This window comes from Barbus barbus (assembly GCF_936440315.1).
Source record: "Barbus barbus genome assembly, chromosome: 32".
Taxonomy (NCBI): Eukaryota; Metazoa; Chordata; class Actinopteri; order Cypriniformes; family Cyprinidae; genus Barbus; species Barbus barbus.
The window spans coordinates 27,813,965-27,826,538 of NC_136760.1; the positions used below are offsets into that span (position 1 = coordinate 27,813,965).

At 35.8% G+C, this 12,574-nt stretch overlaps 1 protein-coding gene across 2 annotated transcripts in view; it reads left to right on the forward strand.

Moving 5' to 3' along the window:
* The first annotated feature begins 2,126 nt into the window (after positions 1 to 2,126).
* The window catches only part of LOC306852327 (DNA-directed RNA polymerase III subunit RPC1-like), a 31,736-nt gene continuing 21,288 nt past the window's right edge, over positions 2,127 to 12,574 (forward strand). Inside the window, exons 1-14 of one of the 2 annotated variants that reach the window (XM_079389046.1) lie at positions 2,127 to 2,599; positions 3,227 to 3,514; positions 3,672 to 3,807; positions 3,891 to 4,028; positions 4,741 to 4,912; positions 5,010 to 5,164; positions 5,297 to 5,536; positions 8,471 to 8,633; positions 8,787 to 8,923; positions 10,166 to 10,269; positions 10,713 to 10,854; positions 11,955 to 12,095; positions 12,181 to 12,250; positions 12,365 to 12,492. In XM_079389046.1, coding sequence (XP_079245172.1) covers positions 3,471 to 3,514; positions 3,672 to 3,807; positions 3,891 to 4,028; positions 4,741 to 4,912; positions 5,010 to 5,164; positions 5,297 to 5,536; positions 8,471 to 8,633; positions 8,787 to 8,923; positions 10,166 to 10,269; positions 10,713 to 10,854; positions 11,955 to 12,095; positions 12,181 to 12,250; positions 12,365 to 12,492 — 1,770 coding nt within the window. In that variant the 5' untranslated portion in view covers positions 2,127 to 2,599; positions 3,227 to 3,470. Of the gene's footprint in view, positions 2,600 to 3,226; positions 3,515 to 3,671; positions 3,808 to 3,890; positions 4,029 to 4,740; positions 4,913 to 5,009; positions 5,165 to 5,296; positions 5,537 to 8,470; positions 8,634 to 8,786; positions 8,924 to 10,165; positions 10,270 to 10,712; positions 10,855 to 11,954; positions 12,096 to 12,180; positions 12,251 to 12,364; positions 12,493 to 12,574 lie in introns of those variants that run through there. The other variant, XM_079389047.1, reaches the window with a different exon arrangement.

Genomic DNA, 12,574 nt, shown 5'->3' on the forward strand with positions numbered 1-12,574 from the left:
CAGGACGTCTGCGCTGCTGTGTGAAAACATCATTAGTTACTTTACATGCACACAATCAGAATTACAGTAACACACACAGGGTGTTGTGATGAGGCAGTAATGGTCAGTGCTCTCGTGATAAAAGCCTTTTTATAACCTCCTCTCCTGACACACACTACCTTTCATATTCCTGACCTCTCCTTCAACTCGGAGTGTCCATTACTGACTCATACTTCACACACACACACACACGCACGCATTATCCTATCCACACATCCCCCACATACAGTGCCATTACAAGCACATACTCACAACACATACACTTTATTTATTCATCATCTCCTCTACAGAACTAAATTTGAACAAAGATCAAACCCAAAAGAATTGCGAGGCTTTCAAAAATCAACACAACCAAAGCAATATTCACTGCAGTAAAAACTACAATAACCAGTCTCACGTGCAGTTTCAAATGCATTTACAGTAAATCATTACACGATTATAGTGTATAAGAGCCCATTAATGAGACTCAGCATCCTCTAAGTCAGCCTTTAACTTAACTAAGGCTTCCTTTATCTCAACAGATGCCATAAACAAACTACAGATGAATAAATCATTGCACGTTCACTGACATAGACACAGAAACTGAATTATTCCACACTGGAAACATCTCTTAGTCTCTCTGCTGGATCCCATTAGCTGTCTGCATCATTCAGCTAACACTGCTGTAATACAGAGACAGAGCCTTTCCTGGACATTTTAAAAGGTTTTTAATAGCCTATGCATGTGAATTGTTTAACAGATTCGTGGAGTCAGACTGAACACGAATATGAAATCACATTCCATTGAAATCCATTGACTAACTGCAAAACAAAGCATATTACTGAAGGTCTATGGTGTGTTTAGTGCATAAGATTACACTTTTTTTTTTAACTGCTTACACACAAAATCTATACTCAAACACCACACACCAGATCTGCAAAACCATGCATTAATTCTCAACAACTTTGACTCCTTTTGACTACTTTTTGCAAAACACAACACACAATTCTCTATGTAACACACAAAAATCTAACAGGAAGTATTTTGATTTCCTTTTTCAAATACAACCAATCAACCAGTCACACTAATTCATCAATGCCTCAAACTAACTCCTCACATGTGCTTTACTAAACACCAACCAATCCTGAATTTAGAATAGGCCTATAAATACACCTCTACACAACTATGGTTGATGCATTGTTTTTTTGTGTGTGTGTGTAATACTGTATTCACAGCCACAAATGCTTACAGTAAACAAAGTTTGCTTTCGTGTTTACAGTGAATTTTGAACATCTCTTTGCCAATACTTTCAATCTTGTACAGAAATGTACTTAGATAGGAGCTCATGAAAGAAGAGCTTTAGGTTTTGAATAACTGTGTGTATATGAAATATCCAAAAATATAATATTATGGCAAAGATGTTTGCAACCTAAGATGAGATGTTTGCTTTTGAGATGTGTTTGTGATATTTTGAATGCAGTGCTTAATTTTTCAAGAGATGTGAGGCATTTTGTGTGCAATTCTTGGATTTGTGTGTAAAGTTTTGAAAATGTTTTTTGTAAGCAGTTGAAAAAAACTGTAAATGCTCTATATGAGGAAATATACATTACCTTAATATATCATAATTGTAATAATTTTTACTGTAATTAATACAGTACAGTACATTTAGTCATTTAGCAGACGCTTTTATCCAAAGCGATTTACAAATGATGACAACAGAAGCAATCAAAACCAACAAAAGATTACAGTTAGCTAATATATAATAAAAAGAGAACAAACAGAATTAAGAATAGAGCAAGTTAGTGTTAGAGGCCTTTTTGCTTTTGTTAATTGTATAGTAAATAAATAGAAAAATAATAGAGAAGCTAAAGTTAGTTTTTTTTAAAGAAAACAAGCAGTTAGTAAATGAATAGAGAGCAAGTCTAGTAATGCTGACTATCTTAACGCTGTCAAGCTATTATAATCATAAAGCTTGATTTGGTTAGGGTTAGTCTTGCAAAACTAGCTGCTGTTGTAAACAAACCCAGATCAAACAGCGCCACCTATCGGCAGACAGACAGATATAACTATCAGGAGAACCAATAATAGCTCAAATTACTACTCAAGCTAGAGCAGACTTACGCAGAATGTAAACAAACAGATTATGATGTACCTTTGTTTACTGCTGGTTAGCAGGTTAGCAGCTCCTTACCACAGAGGAACAGTGAGCGTGAAGGGTCTGGAAAGCGACTCGTTGTGAAGGAAAACCCAAGCAGACGCCGCTCGTTCAGTTACTGTAAACGGAGGGAGGGAATATACACTTGTTTTTACTCATAAAGATGTATTTCCAGTGTATTTGGAAGTCTTCTCCATCTCCAGACAGAGCTTCAGTGACATCAACTCGAGCTGCGCATGAGTGACCGTTACTTTTGGCGGCAAACTGAACGTTCAAATTCCTCACTGGCAATCGCCGCGAATCCAGAAAAACTACAAAACATTAGTTTTATATTTGTGATCCGCTTCATACTATATTCAGCTATGTTTTCATTTCTCCCTCATTTCTTTACTCTTTGGTTCAGTGGTAAAATGAGCCAGACAGCAGGTGAGTACAGCATGTGTTAGAAATGACAGGAAAATCAATCAAATAAATGTTTGCTTATAGATGAAACGTGCACATTATCAGAGGGAAATATAAACAATATGAGCATTTTCAACAAGTGAGGATGTTTAAAACGTCTTAAAGGTTTAAAATGAAAGCACTTGTTAATTTAGCATCAGATTTGCAGGCTGCTCGTATATATATGCAAATCAGACACTTGAATAAATTAATAATATTGCTAATTAACACCTGCTTGGCTTTCCTGTGTTCATAAATCTCACTGGAACTAATTATTGAATGTTTTTCAGGCATAATGACTTGAAATGATTGATATCAGGATAACTGGCACCGCTCGATCTTATTTATTTTAAATTAGAATGATTTTTATATTTATTTTATTAATATTGATGTATGTACAAATATTTTTATATATTTTTTTATATAATACTGTCACTGTATAAATAAGAAAACGGTGACATCTGCTGGTTCTTTCTAAAAATTACCTCCTTTTACTGCGACACTGACTGTAATACCATTAAAAATGCATACAACTAAACTTCAAAATGTATATGATTCACATTAATTTACATGTAACTAATGTTTTGTTGTTGTTTGTTTGTTTAAATCCAGAAATTACCGAGCGCCTCCTCGTCGGCAGGTGGCGCTGAGCGCGGATGAGGCGTCGTATTTTTTTACAGTCTATGGTCGTGACGCGCTCGGTTTTCATGAGAGACGCATGGACGCTTCGTCAAAGCGGTGCTGCATGTGGCAGAAGGATCAGACCTTCATTAAACTATTTAGTTCACGCATATATCACTATATTAATATTTATTTCACTGTAATCCCACGCTGACTGCGTGAACGCGCCGCAGTCATGGTGAAGGAGCAGTTTAGAGAGACGGATGTGGCCAAAAAGATGTAAGTTGGAGGATAAACATGTTTCATCAGAACTTGACACACAAATATGCTGTCAAACTAGCTGTCTGTCCCTCTGTTTGACTGACTGTGCATGCATATGTAATTGTGTTCATGCATGTAAAAGCTCTATTGATGTCTTTTTTTCTTGTTTTATTAGAAGTCACATCTGTTTTGGCTTGAAGTCAGCAGAGCAGATGAGACAACAGGCTCATATTCAGGTGGTCAGCAAGAACCTTTATAGCCAAGACACCAGCCACACACCGCTGCAGTATGGAGTCCTGGACCACCGCATGGTGACTGAGCAAATATGAATACCACATTCATAATAAAGCATAAAAATTATTAAAGGAGGCTTAATCATCTTTCTGGTGTTCAGGGTACCAGCGAGAAGGACAGACCATGTGAAACCTGCGGGAAGAACCTGGCTGATTGTCTCGGCCACTACGGGTATCTGGACCTGGAGCTGCCCTGCTTTCATGTCGGATACTTTAAAGCCATTATTGGGATCCTGCAGGCAAGTGCAGAATGTGTCAGAATGGTGTTTTGCATCAGGTGCAATATAGCATTTATATTGAAATATGGCCCAGATCTTTGTTTTATATTAATATGCTATATGATATATTTATATGCATAATATTAGAATTTATATTATGTAATTTGATATTTTATTTTATTGACAAAGTAATATAACAATGTGTGAATAATATAACATTCTTTAATAACCAGACATGTAGTTATAATAATATATAATACAGTATGAATCATGATGTATAAATGTTAATTTTAATAAAATAGATTCTTATATTGTATTTTATTAAATATATATTTTGTATTTTATACTATATTATATTTTATATTAAATGCCACTAAGAATAATAATAGTAATACAATGTAAATCATAAGAATATAAATATCTTTTAAATGAAATTATTACATTTTATCATTTAAACGCTGTTATTTTATACTATAGATTTATAATGATATAAATATAGTACTATACAAATTATAAAAATACAACTTTTTTCTCAGATTATTGCTATTATTTCTGTCATGCTATATGTTCTGATAATTCCATATTATTGTAATACCATACGCATTCTTATAAATAGAATAGAATAATTTGTATTATTTTATTAGTTGTGTTCTTTAAATATAGTTGTGTTATTTTATGTTACTGACTTTATTATATTTGTACAAATCTTATTTAAATGTTTTTTTTCATTCAGATGATCTGTAAGACGTGTTCTCACATCCTTCTCAACAAAGAGGAAAAGCTTCAGTTTCTGGATTACTTGCGTAGACCTGGACTGCCATACCTGCAGAAGCGCGGCCTCAAGAAGAAGATCTCTGACAAATGCAGGAAGAAGACCACTTGTGTGCATTGCAATGCATTTAATGGTAAAACAACGGATGGATGAAAACCGCGTTGATTATTTATTATAATGTGATGAAAGTTGCAGTAGCTTGAATTGGTAAGTGGCTAATGTCTCTTTAGGCCCTGTAAAGAAATGTGGCTTGCTGAAGATCATTCATGAGAAGTACAAGACCACAAAGAAGGTCATCGATCCCATGGTGTCTGATTTCCTCCAGTCGTTTGATATTGCTATCGAGCACAATAAAGAAGTGGAGCCACTACTGACCAGAGCACAGGTTAATATCCACCAATCAGAGCTTTGCTGCTGAAATAGTGGTTTCTATGAAATTTTGCCAGTATTGTTTTATCACTCACCCTTATCTGATATAACTTAAGGTTTGTGAATTTCCTCTTCCCTTGTCATCCAGGAAAACCTCAATCCTTTGGTCGCGTTGAACCTTTTCCGGAGGATTCCAAACGAGGATGTTCCTCTCCTGCTGATGAATCCAGAATCTGGGAAACCCGCTGACCTCATCCTGACACGCCTGTTAGTGCCGCCCCTCTGCATCCGGCCCTCCGTCGTCAGCGACCTCAAATCGGGCACTAATGAGGATGATCTGACTATGAAGTTAACGGAAATCATCTTCCTCAATGATGTCATCAAGAAGGTACGCAAGTCACATGATTAGATTTGTTGGAGATGCCAAACAGCAGAGGAAAACGAGCTGTAAAGTTCAACAATCCAGGTTGCAACTAACAATTATTGGATGGATTAATCCTGTGTTTTGTCCATATAAATGAGATATTCACTACTGCAAAGTGACATGACTGGCATATGTTTTCTGAGCAGTGTTGACGCAATTATTAATCCAGAATCAGATTTGCTGTCGATTATCGATTTTATCATTTAGTTGTTGCAGATCTACTGTGCAAAGCTTTGTTGCCATTTAAAGAGGCTGCATTAGTGATCCAACGTACTTTGTACAGTGTTTCCGCTACATTCATTTAGCCGTGGCGGCCCGCCACACCAAAAATCATCCCCGCCACAGCTGCAGCTTCTCAGTAACATCATAGTGACGCCGCTCGCATCATTCACAGTCGGGTTATTAGCAGAAAACAGAGCAGGACTTCAATTTCGGCACGGGTTTGCGGCTATTAAAAATAATTCTACTCATTCCTGCAGGTTCCGTGCATATAACGCGATGACAGATGACACAATGTATCATTTGCACGTGCTTTTGAGTCTTGCTTATTTAAAGTGAAAGAGAACTCACTCGCGGGCTCTCTTATAGACCATTTTCTGTGCGCCCACAGATCGCGATAAACTAAGGAGAGTGACAGCTTTTAAAGATTATTAAGGGAGTTTGCAAATGTGATAGATTTAATACAACAGTTCAATAAACAAGAAGTTAATATTAAGCAGGGCTTAAAGTTCTCCGGCACCGTGCCGGATCTCCGGCGTGCGGTGTTCGGCTGTGAGGAAAAAAAAGAAGAAAAAAAAGATAGTCCTACATTTAAAAAAAATGTTGATATCACGTTCATGCTCACGAGTTCGCCTACCAATGGTATGAGAGGAACACCGCTTTCACACTCAACCAAAGTAACATTACTAGCCAATCAGAAGTTTTTGCTGTTAGGCACGAGACGCTCATAATAGTATCCAGAGACGCAGCCCTGATGAATGGGAAAGAAGCTGGGTCTGGAGCGCGACACGCTGAAAAATCTGCGAGGCGCAATGGTCAAAGATGTCACTGTAGTAAATATTCACATAGAAAAGCTATTAAAAAAGCAGCAGAGCTTTGTAAACAGCTCATAGTAATCGCGTCACCTCCATGAAAACGATATGATTGTTAGAACAAATTTACTGGGATTTTTGAAAAGGTCCTGACTCCTGTTCACACATGATCTCTTAATGATAACTTACCGGTAATATACCATATATAAACCTATGCCAACACAGGATAATACAGTCTATATGCGATTTGTTGTACATCGCGATTTCAAAATAAAAGTTTAAACCCTCGCTCTGAGTTTGCATGTGAAATGAAATGGATTTAAACGTTGTTGAACCACTCTGTAAAGTGAAACAACACCAGGCCGTTGGCGCTCTCTGCTGGTAGGCTATTTGTTATAATAATGAATGTTATAATATAATAAATACAGTTTATGTTCATACAGGCATATTGGTGTGTGGTTCAATAAAACCATGTAATTGCTTGGTTTTGCTACTTTATTTAAGCCAATTATTATTACCTATTTGCTAGTTTATATGTAAATATAGCCATATTAAAGCCTCGTTTTCACTTGGGTCTAATTGTATTACTAAAAAAATTCAGATTACTCAATTGTCAAAATAATCAGATTACTTGATTACCAAAATAATCGTTAGTTACAGCCCTAGATTAGTTAAAATATTTCAAAATACAACTGCATTGTTTCACTTTTTGTGATTCTGTCTTTGAAAATTTCTTTAAAATAGTATTAAAATATTGTGAACCAGGTATCTGTATTTTGTCTCATCTCGTGAGCTAAGTGCATTGTCACACCCCTAGTGTTGATAAGCAGTTATATAGCTTTTTTTATTAATTTTCCAAGTGTATGATATAGCTTTCATTCTTTAAGTCAATCATAAGGAATAAGCAAAGTGATAACTTTGCCATAGTATCCTTTCAAATGTTAAAGTTGCCACAGTCATTGCATTCTTTGCATGTGCTGCACTTTATTTGTACCATTTTGTTGTATTAGTTTATTAATTAGAATTTGAAAGATGTTGTTTGATATTTGAGATCTCTGATTTTAGTCCTTGAAAACCAAAAAGTAGTGCTTGAAAAGTCCTTGAAAGTCCTGGAATTTCATCTTGCAGTATCTGTACGAACCGTTTAAGCTTCCAGTTCTTGGAGCATTTTATGTTTTTGTTGTTATTAATTGAACTGAACTGTAGTTTTCTGTAGTAAATTGTCTTGTATATTTCCTATTTTATATTTATTTCCTAGTATTTAATTTGCCATTATTTCTTTTGAACAAAACCATTTCAATTTTTTTTGTTTGGCAAATAACCCTGCATATGTATCCACCCCTGCAACCAAACCCCCAAAAAAGTCCAGGCTCAGGATTTTTTTTTTTTTTTTGCTTTAACCCATGATTAAGTGACTTGCGTTGTCTGAATATAACACTACTGTCTGAACAGTGAAAAGTAAAGCTTCTGGAGACAAACGTTCCTCAAAAGATCCTGATGATCAGATTTGAGACGCACTGATTTTTTCTAAAGAATGATTGATGAAGAATCAAGTAAAGCCGAGCTGCTTCAGTCTTGAGAAAAACCAGTCAAGATTTGACAGCAGAAAGACACGTGAAGCAGCAGCTGAAGGTGGATGTTTGTACAAGACTAAAAGACCTTTTACTGGATAAAAACTCTAAACTATCAATCAGACGACAGAAGCAATGTAGTAGATTGTGTGCAAAGTTTTGATCTTGTTGATCATTTAGAGGCCTTAGAAGTTTGCATATTTAATATGATACAGTAGCTTTATAGGTTCATTTGTATCTCACTGCATGCATGTGTAAATAAGTTGTGGCGTAATTGTCTTTGTGTTCACTCACAGCACCGTATGTCAGGAGCAAAAACGCAGATGATCATGGAGGACTGGGACTTCCTGCAGCTCCAGTGCGCTCTCTACATCAACAGCGAGCTGTCGGGCATCCCGCTTAATATGGCACCCAAGAAATGGACCCGCGGATTTGTGCAAAGGCTCAAGGGAAAACAGGGTACGACCTGCTGAGAGCTCAAGGGCTGTGCTTAACCGCCAGCCTTTCCCATGTGTCTCTGCAGAAATGGCAGTGTTATATTGGGCTGTTTTGACATTAGATGCCTCCAGGATCGATGTGTCACATCAGCTTGCCTTGTTTTGCTATTTTTAGGGCGGTTTCGTGGTAACTTGTCTGGAAAGAGAGTGGACTTCTCAGGCAGAACGGTCATCTCTCCCGATCCGAACCTGAGGATCGATGAGGTCGCTGTACCGGTGCACGTCGCCAAAATCCTCACCTATCCGGAGAAGGTCAGAGCAGCGTTACTGCTGAAACGTGCTGTGGATCTGCACAACTACTTACTTTTACTAGTCAAACAGCTGGCAAAATAATGTTTACTTCATGTGGGGCCCTATTAAAATCTGTTCTATTTTTTCCCAAATTCAGTTTTTCCTTTTTAATTTTTCTGGAGTCCAGTAAAATAAATTTGAATAAACAAAAAGTATGTCTAGTTAATTGAGCTTGTGAATCATACGTGACCATGGACCACAAAACCAGTCATAAGGGTCAGTTTTTCAAAATCAAGATTTATATATCATCTGAAAGCTGAATATTGATGTATGGTTTGTTAGGATTGGACAATATTTGGCCGAGATAAAATTATTTGAAAATCTGGAATCTGAGGGTGCAAAACAATCAAAATATTGAGAAAATGGCCTTTAAATTTGTCCAAATGAAGTTCTTAGCAATGCATATTACTAATCAAAAATTAAGTTTTGATATATTTACAGTAGGAAATTTACCAAATATCTTTACCATGATCTTTACTTGATGTCTTAATGATTTTTGGCATAAAAGAAAAATCTATAATTTTGACCCATACAGTGTATTTTTGGCATAAAAGAAAAATCTATAATTTTGACCCATATAGTGTATTTTTGGATATTGCTACAAATATACCCCAGCGACTTGATATTTAAGTCTTTTATATAGTTTAACACTATCTATTAAAAATTTAACCAAAATTACATTTTCAAGTAAATCGTAAAGTTAATCGTTAAATTAAGTTAAAAAAAATTCCCCACAGTTCTGTTTACATTTGCATTTTTCTAAATTTGTTATAATTAATGGTTTAATTAATTGTTTTTTAAATGAAAATGGCATATGTTAAAATCTTATTTATTATTTATTTAGATTTTATTTTTCAGAAAATATATTGCCATCTGTTATATTTTTTTGGGGATTTTGAATAATTAACGGCTTAATTAAATTGTTAAATTAGTTAAAAATACTCAATTTAATTTATTTTAATTTTGATTCTTTATTTATTTACATACATACAGCCAATAATATGCCACTGTGAAATGATCTATTTTTCAGAAGTTCTGTTGTCGTTTGTTTTAATTTTTCTGTATCATGAATATAAATTTATCAAAATTGGTGGTAATCAAATGAAGGCATAAAACACTGTTACATTTTTTTTACTGTTAAAATTAAAACATGGTATAAAAATGAGCTGTGATGAAGCTGGTGTTGTATATGTTTTCTCTCAGGTGAATAAAGCCAACATTGAGCTGATGAGGAAGCTGGTGCGTAATGGTCCTGATGTTCACCCAGGAGCTAATTTTATACAGCAGAGACACATGCAGATGAAGAGGTCAAATACACACTTCTCCATCTTCCCCTTTTACTCTGTTCAAAAATCAACCAACAATGAAGATTCTGTCATCATTTAGTCTCCCTCATGTCATTGCAAACCAGTTTGACTTTATTTTTCTTAAGTGGAACACAAAAACAGATGTTTAGCAGAATGCTAATGTTGCTCTTTTCCAAACAATGACAGCTGAGGGTTGTCAAATTTTAAAATGGATTACAAATTGAAGTAATGATGCACTTCAGTGCAGCTTCAGGATATAGGATTACAGCGCAAAAATGCTTGATGGTATAAATCATTGTTCATACATTCTTTAAAACGTCTCCATGTCCGCAGAGAAGGAAAGTCATGTAGATCCGGTAAGACGTGAGGTTGAGTGAAAGGAAGTTTTAGTTTTTCTGTTCGCCATTTGTTAATCATGTGAATGTCTTGGCTGCGTGTTTCAGGTTTTTGAAGTACGGTAATCGGGAGAAGATGGCTCAGGAGCTGAAGTACGGTGACGTGGTTGAGAGACACATGTTTGATGGCGACATCGTCCTCTTCAACCGGCAGCCGTCTCTGCACAAACTCAGCATCATGGCTCATATCGTGAGTTATTTCTCATTTGCTAAAAAAAAATGGGGTCTTTTTATGTGGATGAAAATTATATGGAATTACATTAAATTGTCTAGATGAAATAAAGAAAGTGCCTTGCAATATTGATTAATTGATTTATATCAGTCTTTATTTTGATGAACCGATATTGATTCTTAAATCCTGAAATTGATCTTTGGATGGACAGAAAGTCATTATTAAGCAGCTTGTGAAAAGTGTGTCACTTAACGTCACATTTACCTCAGGAAAGACATTCAATGTTCGTAAACTGCATAGTCAACTACAAAAAGAAGCAACCCTAGAGGGAAACATTTTGAGAAATGTATTCAGTATATGACACATTCATTATTTTACTTAGCCGGTTGGTGATGTCTTCATTATTTATGTATGTTTGCACAAGTCTGTAATAAAAGTTTTTATTACAGCCACAGCCAGTGTTTAAATCTTTACATTTCAACAAATTGGAGTAGAAACCAGGGTTATTATAGTAAGCATTAAAACCATAAAAAAAAGAAAAATTGTCACTTCAAATTTAATAAATGTAAACTGAAGTAAAATAATAAAATATTACAAAAACTTACATTTATTAAAAAATTAGGAAGCATTTAGTTAAACTTGCATTTAAAATTACTTAAAGTAAAACTGAAATAAAAATAATAAAAACTATACAGACTTAGAAAAAAACTAATAAAAATGACTAGAAAAACTAAAATACTAAAACTTTAAATAAAATAAAAATGAAAAGTGGAAAATATAAATGCATGAAAATACAAATGTTTATAATGAAAATTATAATAGGATCTCAATTCTAAAGTAAACAATTATGTCTTTAAAAACCTGATATAACAACTGCCTTATGTGCAATTAAAATGTTGGTGTCGCATTTCATTTTTTGGTTGATTATATCTAAAATTATATGTATGATTTACAGTAGTAGTTGAGATTGTTTTCCTTTATAAAATTTGTCATGTACTGTACTTCCGGAATCAAAATGAATCAAGAGCTTGTGAATCAGTTAAATTGATTCATGGAATTGGTGTCAATACGCAGCCTTTGTGCCTCTTTCTGTATAATTCTCCTGCATTCTGTTCCAGGCGCGTGTGAAACCTCATCGGACGTTTCGTTTTAACGAATGTGTTTGCACGCCGTACAACGCTGACTTTGATGGAGACGAGATGAACCTTCACCTGCCGCAGACGGAGGAGGCCAAAGCTGAAGCGCTCGTGCTCATGGGGGTGAGAGAGGGAAACCATATTGATCAGAGCATCTGAACTGCATCTGATAATGAAATAAACCCCTCTTCCTGTGCTCCTCACATAGACGAAGGCTAATCTGGTCACTCCACGAAACGGTGAGCCGCTGATCGCAGCCATTCAGGACTTCCTGACAGGTGAGTGCTGCGTTATCCACCTGAGCCAATCAGATTTCAGCATCTGATGTTCTCTGTCTCACCTGTAGATGGTGCTGTTAGACTGCTGATGTTCAGGTGTGTTTTCTGTAACAGGTGCGTACCTGCTCACACTCAAAGACACGTTCTTCGACCGAACCAAAACCTGTCAGATCGTCGCCTCCATTCTGGTGGGAAAAGATGAGAAAATCAAGATCTCCCTCCCACCTCCTGCTATTCTGAAGGTGATGAGCCTCTCTCGCTCGCTCTCTTTCTGTCCGCCATAAAGGATGAATTGATGCTCAATGGGGGGAAAATGACAAATTT